Below are 25,915 nucleotides of genomic sequence, written 5' to 3'. Positions count from 1 at the left end.
AGTGGCACACAATGAGAGTGATGGGGATGTGAACAGGGAGGACGTGCTAGAACAAAAGGACCAGAAACTGTTGGGTGGAGGGTGTGGGGACAATAGGTCACCATAGGGCGAGGCCAGTATAATATCGAGAGCAAAGAATGTGTTTAATGACAATTTCTACCTGTGCAGTGGTGGAGGAGAGGATTGAGATGACAAACATTGTGAAGCAGCCATTGAAATCTAGTAGGTTATGTTCAGCTGCATGTTGTGACACAGGATGGTCTACTTAGCTGTTGGACACAGTTTGGCAGTGGCTGTTCATCCTGGTGAGCAGCTGGTTGGTAGTCATAACAACACAAAAAGCTGTACAATGATTGCAGTAGTGCTGGTAAATGATGTGGCTGCTTTCACAGGTGGCCCAGTCTCTGAAGGGGTAGGATATGCCTGAAACAGGACTGGAATAGGAAGTGCTGGGTGGGAGGATTGGGCAGGTTGTGAACCTGGATCTTCCACAGTGATATGGCCCTTGGGGCAAGGAGTTGGAATTGGGAGTAGCGTAGGCATGGAATAGGATGTTGTGGAGGTTGAGTGGGCCATGGTACACCACTTTAGGAGGGGTGGGAAGGATCTCACGTAAGATGTTCCCCACTTTAGGGCATGACAATAAACGAGCCCTGATGGAGGATTTGGTTCAGCTGTTTCAATAAAGGGTGTTATTGTATGACAAAGGGGTCACTCCATTGCAGCTGGCTCTTATGGGTTGTGGGAGGATTGTGGGTGCGTGATGAGATGTCACTGGAATTCTACTTGCAGAACTACATCTTGGGGGATACTGCCTGGTGATACCTTCAGCGTACTGGACAATGGAGTTCTTGTCACTGAAGATAAAGCCATCCTCAGGTGGCCAAGCTATAAGGGAGCCTGGTGTGAAAGGTATGGTAACTATCGAAATGCAGGTACTGTTGGTGGTTGGTGGATTTAATGTGGACAGAGTTGTGGATGGAGCCACCAGAGATGAGGAGGTCAACATCCATGAAGGTGGAATACTGGGTTGTGGAGGACTAGGTGAAGTGGATAGGAGAGAAGGTGTTGATGTTGTGAAGGAATCAGAATAGGGTGTCTTGGCCCTGAGTCCATATCATGAAGATATCACCAATGAATCTGAACAAGACCAAAAGTTTGGGGGGTTTGGGGAGGCTAGGGAGGTCTCCTCTAGATCACCCATAAACAGGTAGGAGTAGAAGGCTGCCAAGCAAATGTTCATGGCTGTGCCACGGATTTCTTTGTATACCTTCCCTTTAAAGGAAAAGTAGCTGTCTGTTAGGATAAAATTAGTAAGATGTATGAGGAATGAGGTACTGGATCTGGAGTCTGAAGGATGTTGAGAAAGGTAGTGTTCAATAGTGGCAAGACCAAGAGCATGAAGGATGTTGGTGTATAGCTGGACAGCTGTCTGCCAGGATGAATGGACACTGCCAAACTGTGGCCAAGAACAACAATCTACATCTACATGACTACTCTGCAATTCACATTTAAGTGCTTGGCAGAGGGTTCATCGAACATGAGTAGGAAACAGATGGTAAAGACCTGGAAATGATGTAGAGTAGGTGAATTAAGTGAATGGATACTTTGGCACTGGAGACTAGATTCCGGGCTATTAGTTGGGTGTGCTGATCAATGAGGGCCAAAATTCTTCCAGTGTGAGCACTATAACCAGCTACAAGGGGATGACCAGGATTGTTGGGGTTGTGGATTTCAGGGAGCATGTAGAAGGTGAGTGTGCTGGGTGTCATTAGGTTGAGGAGGGAAATGGATTCAGTGGAGTGGTTCTGGGAAGGGCCTAAAGCTTTAAGCAGGGACTGGAGGTTATGCTGGACATCTGGGATGGGATTACTCTGGCATAGTTGAAAGTGGACGTGTCTGATAATTGGCATAGGCCTTCCGCCACATAGTCGTGATTAATAACAACCTGTGAAAGCAGCTGTGTTCTATATCAGCTCTGCTGTAATCATTTCACAGATTTTTATATTGGTATGACTACCAACCAGCTGTCTGCCAGGATGAATGGACACTGCCAAACTGTGGCCAAGAACAAAGTAGACCACCCTGCAGCACAACATTCAGCTGAACATAACAGGCTTGATTTCAATGGCTGCTTCACAACCCAGGCCATCTGGATCCTCCCCTCCACCAATAGCTTTTCTGAACTGCACTAACAGGAGTTATCGTTACAACACATTATCCTTTCTTGAAATCATCCTGGCCTCAACCTACAATAACCTACTGTCTCCACACCCTTCACCCAACAGTTTCTACCCCCCAGTGCTCTTATCACCTCTTCCATATTCATTTACCATCACCCACATTTTGCGCCACTCTCTGCCAATATACCTGCCTCCTGTCTTTTCCCCTTGTCTGCTCCTCTCCTTTTTCGCACCTACATCTCCCCCCCCCCCCCCCTCCCACAACCTTCCTCCCCCACTGCCTGCAGATGCTGTGCCTGACAGTTTTAATCTGCCGCCATCTAGTCTCCGCATGCTCTGCCAGACAGGGCTCTCCTCTGCCCCAATCCATACCATGCTCTCTCTCCCCCCTTGCCCTTCCCCTTCCCTGCCCCATTTTGAATTGCTTCACTGAAAATGACAGATGCTGGAAATAGCAGTCAGGTGTGCATAATGTGTAAATGTGTGTGTTTTCTTTTCTAAAGAAGGCTTTGGCTGGAAGCTAGATGTTTAACAGTCTTTTCGTTGTGCGTGCCTGCAACTCAACATGTCATCTTTAGGGTGAGTAACGATCTATCCTTTTCCTAATACTGTTGATATTTCAACCTGGACTGACTTCCCATTGTTTAAATTTATATTATCTCCACATTGTATATATTTATGATGTTCAGAAGGCAACTCAGGACTTCACTTACATATGGCCTCATGTACTTGGACATTATTTTCGTTTGGAGTGGAACTGTACAGAAAGTCAATAAATCATCAATTAATAATTATGCAATATAGCTAAATATCCAACAATAAGTTGAAATAATAAGAAAATCTGTGAAATAAGGATGGTTAACAACAGTCTGTGTACGAAGGCGTGTACTGGAGACCCTGCTACTGTAATGTTAAGAAACACAATTCCCTTATTTCAATTAAACTGGGAATTGCCTTGGATAAAAGATAAGATTATCATCTGCCTCAAATTATTAATATGTAATATAACTGGATAGGAAAAAAAATCTTTTCTCAAAGTGGCAGCACAAGAAAACACATATAAAAGTTAAGGAAATGTGCAAGCTTTCAGAGGCAATAGCTCCTTCATGTGGCAAAAGTGTTAAAGGGGAACGAAGAGAGATGAAGGAAAAGAACTATCAAGTTTTAGGAAATGGGGAGAATTATGGAAAAATCACCCAGAACTTTTCCATAACCCTCACAATTTTCTAAACCTCACCAGTACTTCTCCTTCATCCCTCTTCCTTCTCCTTTAATCCTTCTCCTAAACAAAGAAGCCACTGGCTCCAAAAGCTTGCACATTTCCTAAACTTTTATATGTGACTTCTCCTGTCACCACTGGTGAATGTATCTTCTATCCAGCCAATTTAATATAGTTCCAAAAAACTGATTATTTTTGCTTGATTATTAATTTAAATAGCTGGAAATATGAAACAGGAACAGAAGATAATGAGCCACAATTACAAAAGAGGCTCATGAGTCTACTCCCTCATCGTATCATTCACAACAGTGTTTGTAACGAAGCAAGCTGGGATCTTTTTACTTCCTCTCTTGTTTTGCCATCTGCCTCCTTAAATTCATTTTATTTTCATTTTTCCCTAATTGCCATTAAAATGCCTGCATATAATCTGCATTTTCATAAAAGAGAAAGGTTGACCCTCAGTCTTAAGAAATATACCATCAAATATAATTTTGTGATTAGATTTATGTATGTAATTAATTTCCTAATTTATTTTGACTATTCTTAGTTAATATCTTTTGTTATAGGGTGAAATCAGTAATTGTTTCATGACTTAGATTCTATGTTGATTCATAAACAAATATAAATTCTGTATTAATTATAAACATTTTGGAATAAGACCCACTAGCATTCTTTACGTGTTTATTTGGCTCTATTCAAAAACATATTAGCAAAGCCAGCCCTTAATTAATTCCAAAATAATTACTGGATTTGTCAAAAATATTGTTTGTATAACTATATCTGTTAATTTCATCATTTAAACAAATAATTCAGCTTAACCTACGTGGTAGAAGTAACTGTTTAAAAGAAGGAATTTTTCTATATATTCAATTAATTGAATGAGTTATGTTTTAATTGAAATTTCTGTAACTCAAATATCGAACAATGTATAGTTTCAGTGCCTATTATTGTGAGGATATATAAACGCCTGATTTTTGATCCCAAGACAGTCAGTCCAAGACCGATTTTCAGAAGAGGAACCTGTATTGGTTAGGTCAACAACAATGCATCATCTTAACCTTGAAATAAGAAATACACAAATAGACGATGTGTTAAAATAACGACAGTGTTCAATAGTGCCACACATACCATATTATTCTGCAAGAACTGCGTGGTTAGGTTTTTACTGCTTGTACATGTTCAATGGTAAACTATTGCAGCAGTATGCTGATGTTCACCTGCAAACTATTAATTAGGCTTATAAAAAGTTAACCAGTGGTGAACTGGCCATATTAACTGTGTAATACTGGAGGGTTGTGAACAGTGAAAGTAAAGAACTGTGAAACACAACTGTGCAGCTGATGGTTTCATCATTTACAGTAGTCAGTGTTGAACTTCCACCTCCACCCCCCTCCCCAACCCCCCCCCCCCCCTACCCATTTTTCAGCCAGTATAACAATGAACGCAGTACGTCGACACCAAGGGCTATCAATGAAGAAATAAAGCATGCAAACGTAAAGATCATGTCAAAGAAATATGACAAATATGAAGGAGTATCTTAATTATGAGAAATGTGGGTAATTAATTGAAAGACTATTTTAAAAAATGTATTTAAACTCTCCTCAAACAAGTAGGAGCATTGAAAATGTTATCATAGCTTTTAAAGCTCTGGGAGAAGATTATTGCCACATGAATCAATGGTTTGCTACACAAGTTCTTTCAGCAAAATGTGGGTAGCTAATACAAAAAAAGTGTCAAAACAAATGGACACTAAATCTTTCAACTGTCCTTAAATGTTCAATAACCTCTCTATAAAAGTAAAATTGATCTATTTCAAAATCTCCCCCATTGCTAAAAAAATTAAAAAATTAGTACAAAAATGCTGCATAAACTGGCTTTGCTCTGACAATAACCCTGAGCTTAATGACTAAAGCTCCCACGAATGGAAGAAGTCACGAAAGAACACATTACATAACACAGTACTATTATATAGAGCTTTACAATCTATTACACTGCTTTTTAAAGTAGAAACAGTTGTTTTAAATTGTGAGGCAAACAGTTTGAGTGCTATTCTAGTAACTAAACTGGGGGGGAAGGAGGGAGGGAGGGGGGGGGGCAGATGAAGAATAGACAGAGATATGCAGGAAGAGGTAGACAGAGACAAAAGACAGGGAGAAAGAGATAGAGGGGTTGGGAGGGATGGAGGGAACGAGGAAGGAGGGAGAGGGGAGAAGGGAAGGGGGAAGGGGAGAGGGGGGAGAGAGAGAAGGAGTGAGAGAGAGAGAGAGAAAGAGAGAGAGAGAGAGAGAGAGAGAGAGACGGAGTAGTATGGAGTTAAGAGATGGAAATGGTGGTGGTGGTGTGGGGGCGGGTGGGGGAGGGGGGAGAGAGAAGAGATCAGGAGATAAAATGTGAGATGGGGCTGGAGTCAGAGTGGGAGGGGGGTAATCATGTGGGAAAGAATCATAGAAAGTGGTGACAGTGAGCATAAGGATGGTGAGAGAGTGAGGGGAGTGGAGGAGGGTACGAGGAGTGAGGGAATGATAAGGATGTGAGTGGGTTGGGGAAAAGGGGAGAGATGGATAGAGTGATGTAATCAGAGTGGGGATAGAGAGGAAAGAAAGTCATGGGGGAGAGATAGGAGGAAGAGACTGGTAGGGTTAGAATGGAGGCAGAGGCAAACAAAGAGCACAGCATGTTGGAGTGGCTAAGGAGAAGAAACTAGACCTGTAATTTCTGTTGTCTGTTTTCTAGGCTGCTGTATTTTTGGAGCACTGCCTCTCCTATTTGCTGTGTTACAGCCTATCTCTCTGCTACTGACAGTGTTGCAGTTACTTCCACTAACAGTGTTCCCACAGCTTTCTGTTATACGTGGGGGCTGATCAACAAGTGCAAGCAGTGTTGTCTGCTCCTCACGCTTCCGTTTCACTGTCAGGACCTGTAAAAAAATAACGCAAAACAGATCCAGATACTATCTTGGAAACATATTAAGATACTGATATGTCAAAGAGTGTTTCAACACTTTACACAAACACAAATTTAAGCTTGAAAGAATAAACACTTTTCCAAAATGATTTCATTACATTCTATATAAAGGAAAAATATAAGCACACTATGTGACAGTCTCTGGATACTGACCTTGCCAAGTGAAATGGATACAAAAAACAAGTTACAAAGATATTACAAGATGACATTGAGACAGTAAAAACCAAAATATTGACTATAAGGAAATAAAATAACGGATTATTTGAGAAAAGCAGTTTGTGTGTGTGTGTGTGTGTGTGTGTGTGTGTGTGCGCGCGTGTGTATGTGTGTCACAATAAACCCAACAAGCCAAAAAACTGTAGACTAATATAAATGGAAGTTGTTGACATACATTAAAAGAAAAGTGTTGCACCCTGCTACTAGTGAGTGTGAGTGTGCTGAGTGTAGTGTTGTCGCAAGTGTGTACTTGAATCAACCGCCAACTGCACCAGAGCGGACCGGCCACTAGAGGGCGCCTGTAGGAAGTGTGCAAATGGCATAGTCTCCACCATACTGTTTACTGAAAACTTGTGCCTATATATATGCATAGAGCAGAGCTGTCTCACTGTTTTAGTTTGTACCGCCACATCATCTGTTCTGTGTATTGCATATGTTGCACCTGGTGTATGGATTCGTCTGCTTGTTACATGTGGAGTCATGAGAGGCTTATTTCCATTACTGTTAAAAGGTTTATGAATAAAGTCTGATTTGCGTTATTCATATCAATTTCGTATATTACTTGGTTACTACACGACTGGCAATGAGATTCGAACAGTTTCTGCATGTGCAGTTTTTAAGTGTGATTTTATCATGTGTAATCATTATGGACGCTGTGCTACCGGCCCTGATTGAACAGCTTACTTTGCCAGTGACCACTTTGTCAGCTTCCATTAACAGAAAGGTTACCATTCCAACAGTCTATCCGCCCACTTTTTCTCTGTGATGATGATTCAAACAAGGACTCAGAAGCTTACAAAGAAAGACTCGGACAGCACTTCTTGGCTTTTGGTGTGACACACTCGAATTTGTGCAAAGCCTTATTCCCCTCGTGGATTCCACGTAAGGTGCATCAATTACTGTGTCAGCTTGCCCCTTTACACGAATCACCAGCTCTTACTTTTGATCACATGTGCAGTTTATTGTCCAACAACCATCACAAACGAACAGATGTCATAGTGGTGCGAGTTGAATTCTCCCGATGCCACACCAGTCATACAGGGCCTGGGCAGCCAAACTTCATGACCTTAGCCTTAAGTGTCACTTCGTTACTGATGGCCATAATGACTCTTATGCAGATTCTATAGTGTGTGACACATTATCTGTTTAGCTACAGACAAGAAAGTGTGGCAGAAGGCTTCACTCTGTGAAAACCACACACTGGCAGAAGTTTTGCAAACAGCACAATCTTTTGAAGTTTCTCAGGCAGCAGGTAACCAAACTGATGCGTGGGATGATGTGGCAGTAGTGGCACAAGATGTGCACACTAGGACAACAGATAGGTTGCAAGGGGAAGCAGCAGTGTCGGTGGTAAACATGTGGGCCCAGCACCAAGCAGATCAAGGCCAGCTCAAGCGGCTATGACCACCACAGTGCCAGTGAGAGCATTTTCTGTTTCCACCTTGTCCTGTCTGTTTTGTCCAGCACAAACATTGAGCATGCTCTAAGTGCTGGACTTGTTGTAACGCTTGCCAAAAGAAAGAGCACATTGGCTCCATGTGTCCTTCACTGAAGATTGCTCAGGATATGGACATGGACATACACTGTGAAACTCCAATAGTTGTGACTTCTCCCAAATTGTTTATAAAGTTAATTTTTTGCCAAGGGCACCAGTTACAGGCTGACACAGGTGCTGCAGTATCATTATTGAATTCTCAAATCTATGAGAGTTTAGGCTTGCCACTGTTTGCACCAGTCATGCGGAAGCTGGTCAGTTATAGCAAGCAGAACATCGCGCTGTTGGGGCAATTTACAACATCTGCTTCTTACAAGTCAGTTGCTTTTTTTCCATCACATTTTTGTTGGTTGCTGATGACAGTGTTGAGAACTTGTTTGGGACGGACGCATTTCAGGTCTTTTGATTTTCCATCACTGACACAAATAACCTTGTGCTGGATCCTGTACCATATTTTCAACTGGAAACACTGCGCAAGGATTTTTCAGATTGGTTTTTGGAAAGCATATGGTTGTTACAAATTTTACTGTTCATATTTCTTTGAAATCCACAGTTCCCATAGTTTTTGTGATGTGTGTCCTATCCCTATTGCACTGACTTGGAGAGACTTCAATTGCTAGGGGTGGTGCAACATGTTACGACTAGTGAATGGTCGTCTCTGTTGGATGCATGGATGCAGTTAATAAGCTGTCAGAGAAACTTTGCTTCTGTAGTGAGTCCAGTAATACTGTCAATGCGCAGCAATCATGGGTATATAACATTTCCCGTGTCAGGAGGAACTGTTGGCAAAAATTTTGGGTGGCCAGTACTTTTCTAAAATTTATTTAACTGAAGCACATCTGCATGTTCCAGTGGACGAAGAGTCTCAGCAAGTTCTGGGTTTGAATATTCCTTTTGGTCTCTATGAATGTTTGCATTTTACTTTTGGTGGAGCTAGTGCTCCTGCTATTTTCCAATGATTTTTAGAGGAACTGACTATGCATGTCTCAAGTTGCATTAATTATCTGGATGATATTGTCGTCACATGCTGCTCTGCCACCGATCACTTGAAAAATTTACACACTTTGTTTTCTGTCTTACAGTCCGAAGGCTTACAGTGTAACCTTGCAAAATCTCCGATCCACCCCCCCCCCCCCCCCTTCTATTGTCTATTTGGGGTTCGAGCTCTCGTGGGTGGGGTTCGCCCTCTGCCAGACCAATTCTCCACTGTTATGTTTATGCCTTGCCCTCATCCACATAGGAAGCTCAGGCCTTTCTACGGAAGATAACCTATTACCACAAATTCCTGTCGGGGAGGAGGAAAGGCCGGCGGAGGGGGAGGGGGGGGGGGGGGGACACACCCCCATTGCCTTGTAATGTATGTACCTTTTGGCTGGAGCCCGGACTGCAAACGTGCTTTTCAGATGTTGAAATGTAAACTATCTCAGCCCCTTGTTTAGCTATATTCTCTCTGGACCAGCACATAGTTTTGGTGACTGACGCCTCACAGTACAGCCTCTGCACAGTCCTAGTGCACCAATATGCTGACGGCTCTAAGCGATCTGTTGCTTTCACCTCTAAATCTCTCACTCCGGCCCAGGAGCATTACTGTCAGGTGGAAAAAGAGGCCATTCCACCCTCCTTCAAATGAGGTGGAATGATGAGTGTGTACGTTCGAGTCCCACGTAAAAAGTCTGTGGTGGATTCTTTGCCGGACAACGCCCTTCTCCATTTTCTGAGCACAAATCGCTTCACGCCTATGCAAGAGCAGAGCCCGTCCAAGTTGCTTCACGGCAGCAGTCGGATGCCTCCAGCTGCTTTGTGCTGGGATTGCCGGTGTGGGAGCAAGTGTTTTGGCACAGGCCCAAGTGGGTAGTGGTCACTGTGGTCCACTGCCAGGGATGCCATCTTTGTGACGCCCATACAGTTGACAGGCTCACGGCGTGCCACTTTGATCACTTACACTCCTGCTCACAGCAGAAGCTACCAGTTTGTGGGTGCAGCCCCTGTTGCAGCAGCTCACATTGTCACCTTGTGTCTCGAGCCCATAGTCACCTGCTGTGAAGGTGCTTCTGTCCCATCGGCTGCCTCCTTAATGTGCGGCGTCCTGGAGCTCCAGCTTCACGGCACTGAGCACTGGTCCATCTCCAGCCTCGGGTCCATTGCTGCAGTTTGCTCTTGCAGTTCGGCCACCTCCACTGGCCCCCTCGCCATCAACAGCTCAACCTTCGTCACCAGTGGGTCCAACCCCATCTCCTCCTAGAACCTGCTTGCTGATGACGATGCAGAGATGGTGATGGCACCCTCCTCTTCAGTGCTGCCATTGGAAGCTGTACAGTCCCACCACCCTCACGTGTGCCCGTGTCTCCACACATTCCAGCCCTACGCTCCGGTGCTCACCCAGCACATCGTCCCACCCTTGCTATCAGCATTGGCTGCTACCTCTCGGATGCAACGGACGCATCTCTTGTCAGGGCACCGGCATCTCCTCCATTGACTGGGCGCCCCCTATGTGTAAGGGAGAGGGGTGCTGTATACTGCTACTAGTGCACCTGAGTGAGCGGGCACCAAGTGTAGTGTTGCTGTGTGTGTACTTAAATCGACATCCAACTGTATCAGCACAGGCCAGCTAGAGGCCATCTGCAGACAGTTTGCACACAGCACTGTCTCTGCCATGCCATCTACTGGTGACTGGGCACCTATACATGTGCGGAGCAGTGGTGACTCACTCTATGTTCTTTTAGTTCTTTTAGTTTGTACCGCTCACAGCAGTTGTTCTGGGTATCGTCTATGTTGCACCTTTTTTATGAATCTTTTGTCTTGTTACACATGAAGTCATTAGAGGCTTATTTCCATTGTTGTTCAGAGGTTTATGAATAAAGCCATATTTGTGTTACTTGGAATGGTTTTGTGTATCACTTGATTGCTACAAAAAGCAAGACCATAGCTGTGCAAGGGAACAAAAATAAGTTTCTGATTTTTGGTTCCAAATGTGATTACAGAGATGTCTTTGTATACTTTAGAATGAATTTGTTACAAAACAACAGCAGAAATGAAGAAATTCCTATGAAGACAAGAAACATAATTCGTTCAGCAAGAGGTGTCTGTGCGAGATCCAGGCGGAACTAATGTGGCCTGAAAGGGGTGAAATATCAAAAGTTCTAGCTGAAAACTCCAAATATGGGAACCATCCAAAAGAGAAGGCACTACAGCATAGGCTTTCACAATACAATTCCCAGCACGTAGGTTGACAGAAGGGAAATTACATAAAAGTACTACACCAGTACATCCAATACACTGGTAACAAGAAACTAGAAGCAGAAGTATTCCTAAGTGAAATACAACCACACATATTATATGTTAATGGGACATGGGGTAACTGGAAGTCAGATAGATAATCAGCCAATACAGGTGAATATCTTTTCCTGTTACTTCTGCAGAGCTAAACAAAAAGGTGGTGGAGTTTCTTTACATATTCAAATCAAAAAGCTCCAGCAGGCTGAAGTAGTGAAGCTGCAAGATTACTCATAGCTAAAGAAAATTATTTTGAAACTACTTGTGTAATGACAGGTGACTTAAAGACTGTTTTATGTGCACAGATACTTGGTGGCAAGATCAGCGTCTTTCTAAATAAAACTGGTAACTTGCTGCTAATGGATATGGAGAGAAACACTGTTATCAGAGAAGACTTCAGTACTGGCAAAAAAAAAAAAAAAAAAAAAAAAAAAAAAAAAAAAAAAAAAAAAAAAAAAAAAAAAAAAAAAAAACACCAATAAAAATCAAGACAAGATTTTGAAGAACAGTTAATACAAGACAACATGGTGGCAACAATATCTGCACCAACAAATATAACTTTTCAAAGTCAGTTGTTGACAACATAATTATTAATGTTAGTAGATGTACCTGTGAGCCACATAAAGTTCAAATAGAAATGAAGCAATGAGATAGTATCAGAATTAAACTACCAAAGAAGTCAGGATCACTAGTGAGCAACATATTAACATATTGAGAACAATATCAAGTGGGGAATCCTGGAATGAAACCCCACAGGTACATAATGCAAAAGGAAACTATGATGCATTTATCATAACAATTAAATACCATTTTAATATGATATTCCCCAAAGTAAAGAGATGAGAAAAGCTGCTGGATCAAACATATTGGATTATCAGTGAAATATTAGAACAGAGAAGAAAGCTGCAGGAGCTGAGGTAGGAGGGTGAAGCTGAAACCCATGAAATATTACAAAATAAGTACATGAAAATAATAAAAGAGGTAAAAGCAAGTGCAATTAACACAGCCATTATGAGCTCAGAAACCAAGATAAAGGCAGCTTGGAATGTAATTAGTGGTGGAAGAAAGAAAAATAATGGATCAAACAGAAAAAAACACAGATCAGGTCAATGAAAATAGACAACACTATGTTACAAAAAGTAGAAAATAGGCAAACATACGTAACGAAAATTACATAAATGTGGTAGAAAATGTGAGGATATCTTTAATGTTTTATTGTGTACACTGTAACCCAAAAGTCCGTTAACATCTGAAAATTCAATACTTCACAGAATAATGTAAGTAGAGAGGTAAAAACTGATACACAAGCTTGTTTATTCAAACAAATGTGCACAAAATGACCAACAGATAGCACTCCAAATGATACAAAAGCAACAGTTCAGTTTTAGCAAAGATATAACAAATGTTCAACATGTTGGCAGTCATTCATCAACAATACTCGAAGTCGAAGGACTATGTTGTGAACATCACTGTACAGCATATGAGTAGATATGTTGACAAGTTCCTGTAGGATGTTGTCCTTCAGCATCCCTAATGAAGTCAGACGATCGTGGCAGAGTTGTGACTTCAGATAACCCCACAACCAATAATCATACATGTTGAGGTCTGGGCACCTGGGAGGCCAGGCAGAATGGAGCTGGTGGCTCAGCATGCAATCTGCACCAAACAACGTGCACAAGAGGTCTTTCACACATGTAGCAATATGGGGTGGAGCACCATCCTACATAAAAGTTGTACCTTCCAGCAGATGTTTATCAGTCAGACTAGGGATAATGTGATTCTGTAATATATCAGTGTACCATGCACCTGCCATAATTCTCACGTGGCATCCCTGGAGTGTTGCGGTCCAGTGCCATCTGCTGGCCAGTTTTTGCACTCATTTCTTGTTTCAATAAAAGCCCACATCATTATAGGCATGTGCATCAAGTTTTTCCTCTCTATCTATATTACTGAAGAAATCAGTGCATTTTCAAATGTAAATGGACTTTTGGGTCATCCTGTAGGTATATAATTGGATTTTATGTTGGTCATCCTGTATGTATATAACTGGATTTTATGTTAAAATTTGGTGGCTTTTATTGTTATGGTCCAGTCAGACCAATGTAGTTTGTTGACTCCTAATCTTGTTTAATTGTGTTTTTATATTTTGTAATGAAATCAGACCAGTGTCCTGTTTGTATCATCACATGCAACAATTGTATCTACTGAAGTGGACTCTGCTTGGGGAAAAAAAAAAAAAAATTAAAATTGGAAAGACGTAGTTCAAAAAAGGAGGTTACTTAGGTATCACAACATTCATACAAGGGAAAACTATACTGGAACTAAAATCAGTAAGTGAACAAATAATCACTCCATTGCTGGACGCAGCACACAGCTCTTTCAGAGATGAACTTTTCCAAAAAAACTGAAAATAAGCAGAGTTGTGCCATTGTGCAGGAAAGAGGATAAGGTGTCTCCAATGTTTACAGACCAGTTTCACTGATAATTAGGTTTCTCACACATCCTGGAAATCCATATGTCTGATAGGTTAGTTGTTCATCTGGATAAACATAACATTCTTGCTCCATCACACAAAGGTTTCAGAAAGGGTAAATGTACAGAATCAGGAATTGCGAGTCTGACAGAATACATTATGTAGTTCTTAGACGAAAAGAAGATGGTATCAGCAATCTTTTTGGATGTCTCTAAAGCATTCGATAACATTGTCCATGAAATACTGATACAAAAATTGGAAAACTACGGCATTCGAAGGCAAGCTGGAAAGAGGAGATCATCATACCTATGCAACAGTATGTATCTAAGAAGACCTCATACCAATTAGAAACCAATGCCATCAAACAAACAGTTCCACAGGCTCTGGTAATGGGCCCTTTGTTGTTTAGTCTGTTTGTAAATGGGACAGCCAGCCATGACAAAACTCTTCCATCTGGTGTGCAAGATGTATTAGACAGGTGAAAGTACCCTCAGACTTCAAGATGAATGTAATAAGTCCAGTTCCAAAGAAAGCAAGTGCTAACCGGTGTAAATATTACAGACTTCAGTGTAATAAGTCATGGTTGCAAAATACTAACCCAAGTTTTTTACAGAAGAATGGAAAAACTAGTAAAAGCTGACCTTGGGAAGGATCAGTTTGGATTTCAAAGAAATGTAGGAACATGCAAGGCAATTCTGACCCTACCACTTATCTGAGAAGATAGGTTCAGGAAAGACAAAAACTAGACAGCAGTTACAAGAGTAGAGAGGCATGAAAGAGAAGCAGTGGATGAGAAGGGAGTGGAGTTGTAGCCTATCCCCAACATTATTCGATTTGTACATTGAGCAAGTAGTAAAGGAAACAAAAGAAATATTTGCAGTAGGAATTACAGTTCAGGGAGAAGAAAAAAAACTTTGAGATTTGCCAATCACATTTTAATTCTATCAGAGTCAGCAAATGACTGGAAGAGCAGTTGAATGGAATGGACAATGTCTTAAGAGGAGAATATACAATGAACATCAACAAAAGCAAATCAATGGATAATGGAATGTAGTCAAATAAGGGAATCAAATTAGAAAACAAGACAATTAAAGTAGTAGATGAGTTTTGCTGTTTGACCAGAAAAATAATGATGGCTGAAGACGACAGAATATATACTGATGTGACAAAAGTCATGACAGCGATGTGCACATACAAAGGTGATGGTAATATCATGTACATAAGGTATCCAAGGGCAGTTCATTGGTGGAGCTGTCATTTGTACTCAGGTGATTTATGTGGAAAGGTTTCCGACGTGATTGTGGCCGCATAATGGGAATTAACAGACTCTGAACGTGGAACGGTAGTTGGAGAAGCAAGGGACATTCCACTTTGGAAATCATTAGGGAATTCAATATTTTGATATCCACTTTGTTAGGAGACTGCTGAAAATACGAAATTTAAGGCATTACCTCTCACCACGGATAACACAGCAGCCAATGGCCTTCACTTAACCACCAAGAGCAGCAGCGTCTGCATAGAGTTGTCACTGCTAACACACATACATCACTAAGTTAAATAACTGCAAAAATCAATGTGGGATGTGCAATGAACATATCTGTTAGGACAGTGTGGCAAAATCTGGCATTACTGGGCTGTGGCAGCAGATGACTGACACGAGTGCCTTTGCTAACAACACATCAACTGTAGCACCCCTCCTGGGCTTGTGACCATGTCATTTGAACCCTAGGCAACAAGAAAACATGCCCTGGTTAGATGAATCCCAATTTCAATTGGTAAGCACTGATGGTAAGATTCAAGAGGTAGTGCAGACCTCACAAAGCCATGTACCCAAGTTGTCAACACAGCACTGTGCAAGTTGGTGGTGGCTCCATAATGGTGTGGACTGTGTTTACATGGAATGGACTGGGTCCTCTGGTCCAGCTGAACCAATGATTGACTGGAAATGGTTATGTTCAGCTACTTGGAGATCTTTTTCAGCTATTCATGGACTTCATGCTCCCAAACAACAATGTCGTGTAACGAGGCCACAATTGTTTGCGGTTTGTTGAAGAGCATTCTGGACAGTTCAAGCAAATGATTTGGCCCTCATATCACCCGACATGAATCCCAACAAACATTTAAGGGGCACAATCAAGAGGTCAGTTTGTGCACAATATCCAGCACTGCAAAACTTTCACAATTATGGACGGCTACAGGGGCAGCATGGCTCAATATTTCTGCAGAAGACTTCCAATGATTTGTTGAGTCCATGCCAAGTCAAATTGCTGCACTGCACTGGGCAAAAGGAGCCAAACATGCTACGGCATAAAGTCAGCACCAGTATGCCAGTCAGGAACAGCAGAGAAGAAAAGGCTATAAAAAGAGGTCAGCCAGTAGTACGCTGACTGACCTCCCTCCAAGACAACAACGCCACAGCAGCGGCCCCTAGATGAAGATGACATAAGTGCTGCCCCCGATTGGTGGAACAGTGTCTCTTATAGTGTCCCCCCCCCCCTTCCCATGCAGTGTTTTCAGGTGGGTGTTGCAGAAATTTTCTATGCTTGTGTGTTTCTTTTTATTACTTGCATTGTCTGTTTGTTGCATTTGCCTATTCCAAAATGAGCAACCCCCGTCTCCCACCCCCTGCTCAGGCGCCTCAGCTGCAATTGATAGATGCAACACAGCTAACACAGATGTTTCAGTTTCCGATGCAGCAAATTGCAACCCTTCTAAACACAGTACAGTAGTTACTGGCCAACCAAGCAACAAACGCTGCGCGACCACCTGACTAACATGCAATAACTGTAGCTCCAAGTGCCATACCACCTTTTCACCAGTTTAACAAAAAAGAAGAGGAATGACTCAAGTGGTTGTAACAGTATGAAGCCCACATCATTGCTCACAAAGTATCAGGTACTGTGAAACTACATCACTTTTTGTCAACGGTAGGAAATGCAGTCTTTTGCCTCATTCAGAAATCGTTCCCTAATGCCACTCCAGGTGAACTTTCCTATGATCAGGTTGTAGGTTCACTAACTAACTATTACGACAAACAAGAGAATGTGGTGGAAGCTAGGTACCAATTCTTTCATTGCAAGAAAAGGTCAGAACAAAATTTTCGCGAGTGGGTAACAGATTTGCAGGGTATGACAAGGAAATTCAAATTTGCTTGTGGTGCTTTATACTCAGATGTTAAGTTGCATGATGCGATCATGTACAATGTAAATGGTGTCAATCTAAGAGAACAGATTTTGAAACAGTCAGATCTGTCATTTCATCACACAGTGCAAATTCCAGATAAGTATGATTCAGGAGCTTCAGCGGCCAATAAATTTGAGCAGCCACCAGTTTGTTGGGTTGAGTCAATCCCTTGCTCTTGACCAGCCCAGTAGGCAGCAATAGCATGCACGCGCCAAGCCACATAAACAGTTCTCTAAATAGGAAGCTACATCAGTGAATAGAATTAAGTCACGTCCTTGGTGCTAGTCATGGCACAAATGCCGAGATTGCTGTCTAGACAAGCACAGTGTTAAGCTTGTGGCAAGAAATATCACGTACAATCCGTATATTTGCGACGGAACAAACTTAATAATTCCGCCCACTCACAAAAATCTAATCACAAGGCCCATGTAATCAATGCAGTGTATTCAAAGCATTAGCAAAACTAGCAAGCAAACAGTTTCTTCTGTGCTATGTCAGGAGAACAAATTTTTTGTTCATTTGCATCTTAGTGGAAAACGTGTGAAATTTCAGTTTGACACAGGTGCCTCTGTTACATTGCTCAATCATAACACATATGAACTGTTTGGCTTCCCATGCCACTCTAAAACTAGCACACACCTGACGACTTATAATGGACAAGATATTCCCATTCTCAGAAAATGTACTTTGCCTGCTGTGTATTGCTCGCATACGCGAACTGTGACTTTCACTATGCTACAATCAAGTGGGAACATATCTGGCCTTGATTCGTTTGATTTGTATGGCTTTCAAATTCATAACACTGTGTTGTCAGTGACTGCATTCAATGCCAAAAATAGTGTAGCTAGCTTGTTGAATGAATTCCCTGAGCCCTTTTCTGTAGGTTTAGGCAAGGCTAACAATTTTGTTGCACATATTACTATGAAAGACAATGCTCAGCCAAAATTTTGCTGGGCCAGAACTGTTCCCTTTGCATTGCAGGACAGTCGTTGCTGAACTTAAAGAATTGCAAGATAGCGGAGCTATTGCACCCATACAAGCTAGTCAGTGGGCAAGACCACTGGTTTTGCTCCCCAAACCTTGAGGTCGCATTCACCTCCATGTTGACTTTAAGTCTACAATCAACCCACAAACTATGATTGATACTTATCCATTGCCTCACCTAGAGGATCTCATGGACAGGTTAGGTGCTGGTTGCTACTTTTCGAAAACTGTCTCGCGCGACGCGTATCTTCAAATACCCCTAGATGAAAAATCTCAAACCGTGTGTGTTTTGAACGTCCATTTGGGCTTGTTTAAATATTTGCATTTGCCTTTTGGCAGTGCTTCCACATCCGCCATTTTCCAATGGTATTTGGAACTTCCAACATCTGACTGCTCAATTACCATGCTGTTAAAACTATTTGGACAATATTGCTGCAGCAGGTCGCACACCTGAAGAACACATTGCATATTTGGGTTTCTTGTTTGGTATGTTATATGAGACAGGAGTAAAGTGCAGACTGGACAAGTGTGATTTTTTTTAAACCTGAGCTGCAGTATCGTGGTCACGTCATAAACAGTCAAGGTGTACATCCTCTTCAGTCACATTTGTTTGCCATATGTGACCTGCCACTTCCTCACATTGTCACAGAATTGCAGTCAGTCTTAGGGAAAATGAACAATTATATTTCCTTCATATGGAATGCTGCACAAATGGAATGCTCCAGCATATCGCTTGCGTCGCAAGAACATCTTCTTTGTTTGGACAGAAGAGTACCAAGAAGCATTTCAAAAACTTAAAGATGCATTGCTCAGTGACTGATGCTTGGTTCACTTTGATCCTGACAAACCAGTTGTGTTGCAAGTTGACGCTTCCTCTTAAGGAATCAGTGCAGTGCTTTCGCACAGATTTGGTGATAAAGACAGGCCTATTGTTTTCACATCAAAAGTGTTGTCCAAAGCTCAGTGTAACTATTCACAAATAGAGAAAGAGGCATTGGCTATTGTGTTTGGTGTCATCAAATTTCACCACTATTTGTACGGCAGAAAATTCTACTTAGTAACAGATCACAAGCCGTTGCAGTCCTTGTTTCATCCGATGAAGCTGGTTCCTGTATGAACTGCCCAAAAATTGCAAAGATGGGCTTTGTTGTTGTCTCAATACCACTATGAGATTGTGTATTGTCTGACAGCTCAACATGGTAATGCAGATGCACTTTCATTCTTTCATTTATTCCAAGTGGCCCTGATACAGACTTTGACGCTTCTGCTGCATCTTGCTGTCACGTCGATGCTCAGGATTCTGAATTGCTTCGATCCTTTCCTCTGAACGACAGGAAGATTGCACAACAGGCAACAGAAACAGATTTTCACATTTTGCTAAAATACAATCGCACATCTTGGCCTCGCCGATTGCATAGCAAAAGAACTCTGTAGTGTGCCAATACTTTGCATGTCAGCACAGCCTCGCAATACAGAAAGAAGTGATTCTTGTTCAAAAGACATTGGACAGTCACATGAGTTGATCCCCAAAGCGTTGCAAAAACAAATGTTTCAGTTACTTCACCAACAACATTGGGGGATTGTTCGTATGAAACAGTCAGAGTGTGACAGATGACGACGTAGTGTCACATGTGTGGAAAATCTGACCACTCTGCCACAAAAATTCTCTGCTTGGCCTAAGTTTCAATCACTATGGCAACATGTCCACATAGATTTTGCGGGTCCTTTTTGGAACATTCTTTGGTTGATTGTGCTAGACTCTTCAGCAAGTTTCCTTTTGCTGTGCCAATGAACCCGACAATGTCACATAGCACAGTTCAGGCATTGTCCTCTATTTTTGCCTCTAAGTTTTGCCTGAAGTCAGTGTCAGACACCGGCCCTCAGTTCATGTCAAATGAATTTGAAACATTCTGTGAACTCAATAGCATACAGCATCTACATTTTGTCAGAAGCTTCAAGCAGCAGACGGCCAAACTTTGCACCACACACACTGGGGATCCATCATTGCAACTGTTTCTCGCCTCCAGGCGGATGGCGGGGTACAACCAAAAGTCTGATGTCACCTGCAGCCACAGTTTCCGGTCCATCAGAGCATCCATGCTCCTGCATCCTCCCCTCCCCCTCCTGTTATTGATACGACGATAGTCTGACACTTTGGTGGAGAGGAATGTTGCAGCACAAAGTCAGCACCGGCATGCCAGTCGGGAACAACAGAGAAGAGAAGGTTATAAGAAGAGGTCAGCCAATCGCAAACTGACCAACCTCCCTCCAGGACGCCAGGACAACAATGTGACAGTGGCGGCCCCTAGGTGAAGACAACATAAGCGCCATGCCTGACTGGTGGCAGCCATGTTGATAGCAGCTTAAATGTTAGCTTCTTCATTAGCCGACACATCGTAGCCTCTTCATTACCATTCTCCACATAGCACAGTCAGAAATCACCAGTCACTGCAGTTCAGTTCTCAGATGAAAGTTAAGTATTTGTACTTGTCTTGTTGTAATAAAACTCATTAATATGAGTTGTTTGATTGTTTGTCTAATGAACTGAGTATGCAGGATTCCTAGAAACTTCAAAACATGATATTAGAAGGTATCACATGACTTTTGTCACCTCAGTGTAAAATGTATACTGGCAATGGCAAGAACAGTGTTTCTGAAGAAGAGAAATTTGTTAACATTCAATATAGATTTAAGTGTTAGGGAATCTTTTCTGTAGGCATTTCTCTGGAATGTACTCATGTATGGAAGTGAAACATGGACAATAAATAGTTTAGACAAGACGGGAATAGAAGTTTTTCAAATGTGGTGCAATTGAAGAGAGGAGGAGGGAGAGGAAATCAGTTCGGCAACAAGGTCATTAGTGATGGTGCACAAGCTCAAGTTAGGGAAGAATGGGAAAGGAAATCAACTGTGTTCTTTCAAAGGAATCATTCCAGCATTTGCTGAAGCAATTTAGGGAAATGATGGAAAACCTAAATCAGGACGATTGGATGTGGGTTTGAATCATCATCTTCCTAAATGTGAGGCCAGTGTGCTAACCACAGCATCACCTCGCTTGGTTGTTACCAAAGGACACTGCAGATTAGATGGACAGATCATGTAACTAATGGGGGATATTGACTAGAATTGGGAGACAAATTTGTGGCACAACTTGATTAAAGAAAGGATCAGTTGATAATACACATTCTGAGACATCAACAGATCATCAATTTAGTACTGAAGGAAGTGTTGGGGGTAAAAATCGTAAAGGGAGACCAAGAGATGAATACAGTAAGCAGATTCACAAGGATGTAAGAGCAGTGCCAAAACGGTCTTCAGATTAAAGACCAAGACCACAATAATAACAACAACGTCAAACGATATAGGTGTTAAGGAGAAAGAAAAGAAAATAATGCATGCAGATGACATGACAATACTGGACTGTGGCAAAAATTTGGAACAGATTGAGAGAAGAACGTATATTTCTGCAAACATGCAGTGTTCAGACACAAAGAGGAGTCTATGCACATGGATATAAAAATGGATACAAAGTTAGAAGAAGTAGAATCCACTAGATTCTCATGTATTACTGTGAATAATGAGTTGAAATAGAAACCACATATTAATTTTGTAGGTAAGAAACTCAGTTCCATCCTATTCATAATGAAGCAGATACTGCAATATGTAAACAAACAGCTTCTGTGCACCTTATATTGTGGGCTCTTTGTGCAGTACCTGAAGTATGGAATGACAGTATGGGAAAACTCAAAAATTCGAGAAACAATAAGTGTATTCACATCAAAAAAAGCAATTATGATCATTTTCAGAAAAGGAAATTCAAAATATGCAGAAACTGCTACAAAAATATATGCATTTTTAACTTTTACATCTTTATACATATATAAAACAGTAATATACATCACAAAAGATAGCTCACAGCAGATTACAAATTTTAATGTACACACCCACAGCACATTGAGGAAGAACAATACACAAAGCATACCCTACAGACCAATAATGCCTGAAAAAGGATCTCAGTACTTGGATTTCAAGTTACTAAGTAGCCCACCAAAAGTCAGCAACTTGACACTAACTTCCAAATAAAGACTCTCTAGTGGAAAAGGAGTCTTAGCGTATTGCAGAGTACCCACTGAATTAAATTTGTGTATATTGTTCTTTATAATCAATGATATTAGAGAGTGTAATCAAAATCCATAGGAATAATAGCAAATAATAACGAATTTCTTCTGCATCTGAAGTGTCCTGTATTACACATATATTTCCTGTACACAATGTAATGCTACAGGATCAAATTAAATTCAATTCCATTTATTACACACATGCCTGTCACGTAACTATTAGTTGATTACTTTGTTAAATAAAATCCAATCTCTGCAAAAAGCTTAGCATCATATTTTGATATAATGAAACCAAAATTTATTTTTACTTTGCCCAAAAAATATTGGGTTGTTTGCAGGTTTTTGGTGAACTGACGTGGCAGATAATGACCAACTATGCTCACCAGCACTCTTTTGCACAATTGCAGAGTCTTCATTGACTTTCAAGGACTATGAAGCTGATGGAGACCACGGAAAAACGGCCTCCCACAGGAAAGTGTGCTGGTTCCAACTCTGTTCAACATATAAATGAATGAGAAACCCATAGCACCAAATAGCAGGAGCTTATCATATGCTGATAACTTCACTTTAGCCACCCAGAGCAAAACTTTTGAATCAGTGGAGAACACCGTTACGAATGCCCTTAAAAAACTTTCCATATACTACAACTCAAACCAACTTAACCAAATCGCTCAAAGACCCAAGTGTGTACTTTTCATTTGAGAAACAGGGAAGCTAGCTGCAAATTAAAGATGGTATAATCGGGTGTTGAACTGGAACCCTGTGATATTCCAAAATATCTGGGAATGACACTTGATAGATCTCTTACTTTCAAGAAGCACTGCATAAACTGCAAGTCGAAAGTTCTCACCTGGAGCAATCTTCTATGGAAATTGGACGGATCACAGTGAGAGTAGTCAACCTGAAACTATACAAACTTCAGTAATGGCACTACGCTAGTCTATTGAAGAGTAAGCAGGTCCTGTTTGGTGTCATTCAGTACATGCCAAACAGGTTGACATACCTCTGAATGACACCTGAATAATCATAACAGGTTACGTGAAATCCAGTTAAGGCAAATAGCTTTACTGTCTTCTGTCTGAAGAGAATAGCTGCAAATGAGGAAAGAAAACTAGTGGAGTAGCATAGAACTCATCCTCTGTATGTGCACAAACCACTACCACAAGAACTGAAGTCAAGGGGGAGTTTCTTTTTAGAACGTCAACAGCACTTAGAACCACTGATGAAAAGCCTGGTTGCAACAATGGAGGGCTTTGACCTACCGGTCTCCCTGTCTCAAAAAGTTTCTGAAATTTTACCTCCTGGCTATGGTGAGGAATGGACAATTTGGAAGTCCCTGAATAGACTGGGATTTGGAGTTAGTGGGCCAAAGGTAAATTTAGCAAGATGGGGCTGTATTGATCAAGATGATAATAAGTGTGATCGTGGAAAAGACCAAACTGGTCTTTTTTTTTCTGGGGGGTTGGGGGGGCAGGGGGCGGGTGGCAAAAGTAAAATAGTCACAACTGTGTCTAACGTGTGTGTTTCTGATGTGAGAAAAAAATTAATAATCATCCAAAAATGTTCAAATGAGTTCCTGCTCTGGCCACCACAGAAAAACCACCTGATTTTCTTTGGATTATGAAGTCACAGGCCTTTCTTAGAGGATAAGTGCATTACCATGATGATACAGAAATATGCAGTTACAAACAGTTGCCGCAGTGTGAGAAGAATGGGTTCTGATTTTTTCATAATCAAATGCTTTAATTTAGACCTTGCAGCTTCAGCAAAGTCCAAAACAGCATCATGTGATCACACTGCATTAGACACAAGTGAGATTCTTTGCAATTCACACGTATGGAAGAACCGATTGCTACTCACTGTAAAGATCACTCATTGAGTTGCAGACAGGCACAATGAAAAAAGACTGTAATGATTAAGCTTTCCACTAAAGCCTTTTACAGAAAAGAGAAACACACATGCACTTACACAAGCAGGTACACCTCACACACACAACTGCTAACTCTGGTTGCTCAGGCCAGACAAACTGAAACATGTTGAATAGCAGCAACAATCTGTAGTAGGGTGGGTAAGGGGGAGGGAAAGCAGGGTATGGGTGGAGGAAAAAGAAACAGTGCTGCTTGGAGAAGCATGCAGGGACTAGAGGTGGCAGACAAGGCTACTTCGTGCAGTGTAGGGAGAGAGTGAGGGAAAAGAAAAGAAGGGACCAGAAAGAAGAGGTGCAGGGAAAGGAATATATAGCTGGGTGGATTGGCAGAGAGCAGAACAGAAAGAGGGTAGGGACATGTGTATGGAGGGGTTGATACGGCAGAGGAGGAGGAAATTGTTGGTTTTGGGAGGGGGGGGGGGGGCGACAGTGGGGTTACCTTAGGTTGAGGCTGGGATGATTCTGGGGAAAAAGAGAAGCTGGTAGTGGAGGAGAGGATCCAAATGACCCAGATTGTGAAACAGCCATTAACGTTTAGCACGTTACATTCAGCTGCATGTTGTGCAGTATGGTGGTCCACTTTGCTCTTGGCCACAATTTGGCAGTGGTCTTTCATCCTGGTGGATAGCTGGTTGGTAGTCATACCAATACAGAAAGCTATACATGATTGCAACAGTAGTGGTACACCACATGGCTGCATTCACAGGTGGCTTGGCCTCTGATGGGGTAGGATAAGCCTGTCACCAGATTGGTTGGTTGGCTGATTTGCGGGAGGGGGCCAAACAGAGCTCATTGGTCCCATCGGATGAGGCAATGACGTGGAAGGAAATCATCTGCGCTCTTTCAAAGAAACCGTTTAGCAATTAGGGAAGTCACAGAAAACCTAGATCAGGATGGCTGGATGCTGGTTTGAACTGTCGTCCTCCTGAATTCGAGTCCAATATGCTAACCGAGTAACAGGACTGGAATATGAAGTGCTAGGTGGGTGGATTGGGCAGGTCTTGCGCCTGGGTCTTCCACAATGATAAGACCCCTGTGGCAAGGGGTTGGAATTGGGAGTGGCATAGAGGTGGACTAGGATGATGTGGAGGTTGGGTGGGAACACCACTTTAGGAGGGGTGGAAAGGATCTTGGGCATGATGTCCCTCACATCAGGACTTGGTTATATGGTTATACATAATCAAAGCCCTGACAAAGACTGTTGTTTAATTATTCCAGCCAGATGGCAATTGTCAAAATTCAAATACTGATGTTAGTTGGTGAGTCTAATGTGGACAGGTGTAGATGGAGCCCTCAGAGAGGAGGTGGTCAATGTCCATGCTGGGTTGAGGAGAACCAGCGAAGTGAATTGGAGAGAAGGCACTGATGTTGTGATGGAATGAGGAGAGAGTCCAGATCATAAAGATATCATCAATGACACCCTATTTGCATTCCTTCATGTTCCAACATGGCAGGAGTCATAGCTGTGTGCAGTCAACCAGCACATGGGACACCGAACAAGTTTGCATGGCCTTGTTGAGATGACAGATGCCTCACCCAACAAGTCACCACACTTTTGTTAACTTCCAGGTCCAAACAGATGTACTGCATGCACCTATGTATATCACTGATGCTCTTGTTTTCCATCAAAAGAAATTCAGTGCCAGCTCTGCCTGGAACGCAGCTCTGTTACAGACACCATTTTGAAAGCTATGTATAGCACCGCCATCAATCAGAACATCATGAAATTATAGGGTCTGAAGTGGGAATATTCCATAATGTTCCACAACGAATTTTGCATTTTTTTTTCCAACCAAAATTAGCTGAGGGAAAAAAAATGTATTTTGAATGCCCCTTTTGTGTGTGTGTGTGTGTGTGTGTGTGTGTGTGTGTGTGTGTGT

General features: G+C 41.9%; 1 protein-coding gene across 3 annotated transcripts in view; it reads right to left on the bottom strand.

Annotated features, from left to right (window-relative positions):
- The window catches only part of LOC124605604 (uncharacterized protein C2orf42), a 223,069-nt gene that overhangs the window by 61,717 nt on the left and 135,437 nt on the right, over positions 1 to 25,915 (bottom strand). For all 3 annotated transcript variants that reach the window (XM_047137398.1, XM_047137399.1, XM_047137400.1), the window contains one exon: positions 6,109 to 6,319. In XM_047137398.1, the coding sequence (XP_046993354.1) occupies positions 6,109 to 6,319 (211 nt within the window). The remainder of the gene's footprint in view (positions 1 to 6,108; positions 6,320 to 25,915) is intronic.

The sequence above is a fragment of the Schistocerca americana genome, chromosome 3, assembly GCF_021461395.2.
Source record: "Schistocerca americana isolate TAMUIC-IGC-003095 chromosome 3, iqSchAmer2.1, whole genome shotgun sequence".
Lineage (NCBI taxonomy): Eukaryota > Metazoa > Arthropoda > Insecta > Orthoptera > Acrididae > Schistocerca > Schistocerca americana.
This window is presented reverse-complemented; position numbering and strand designations above follow the sequence as displayed.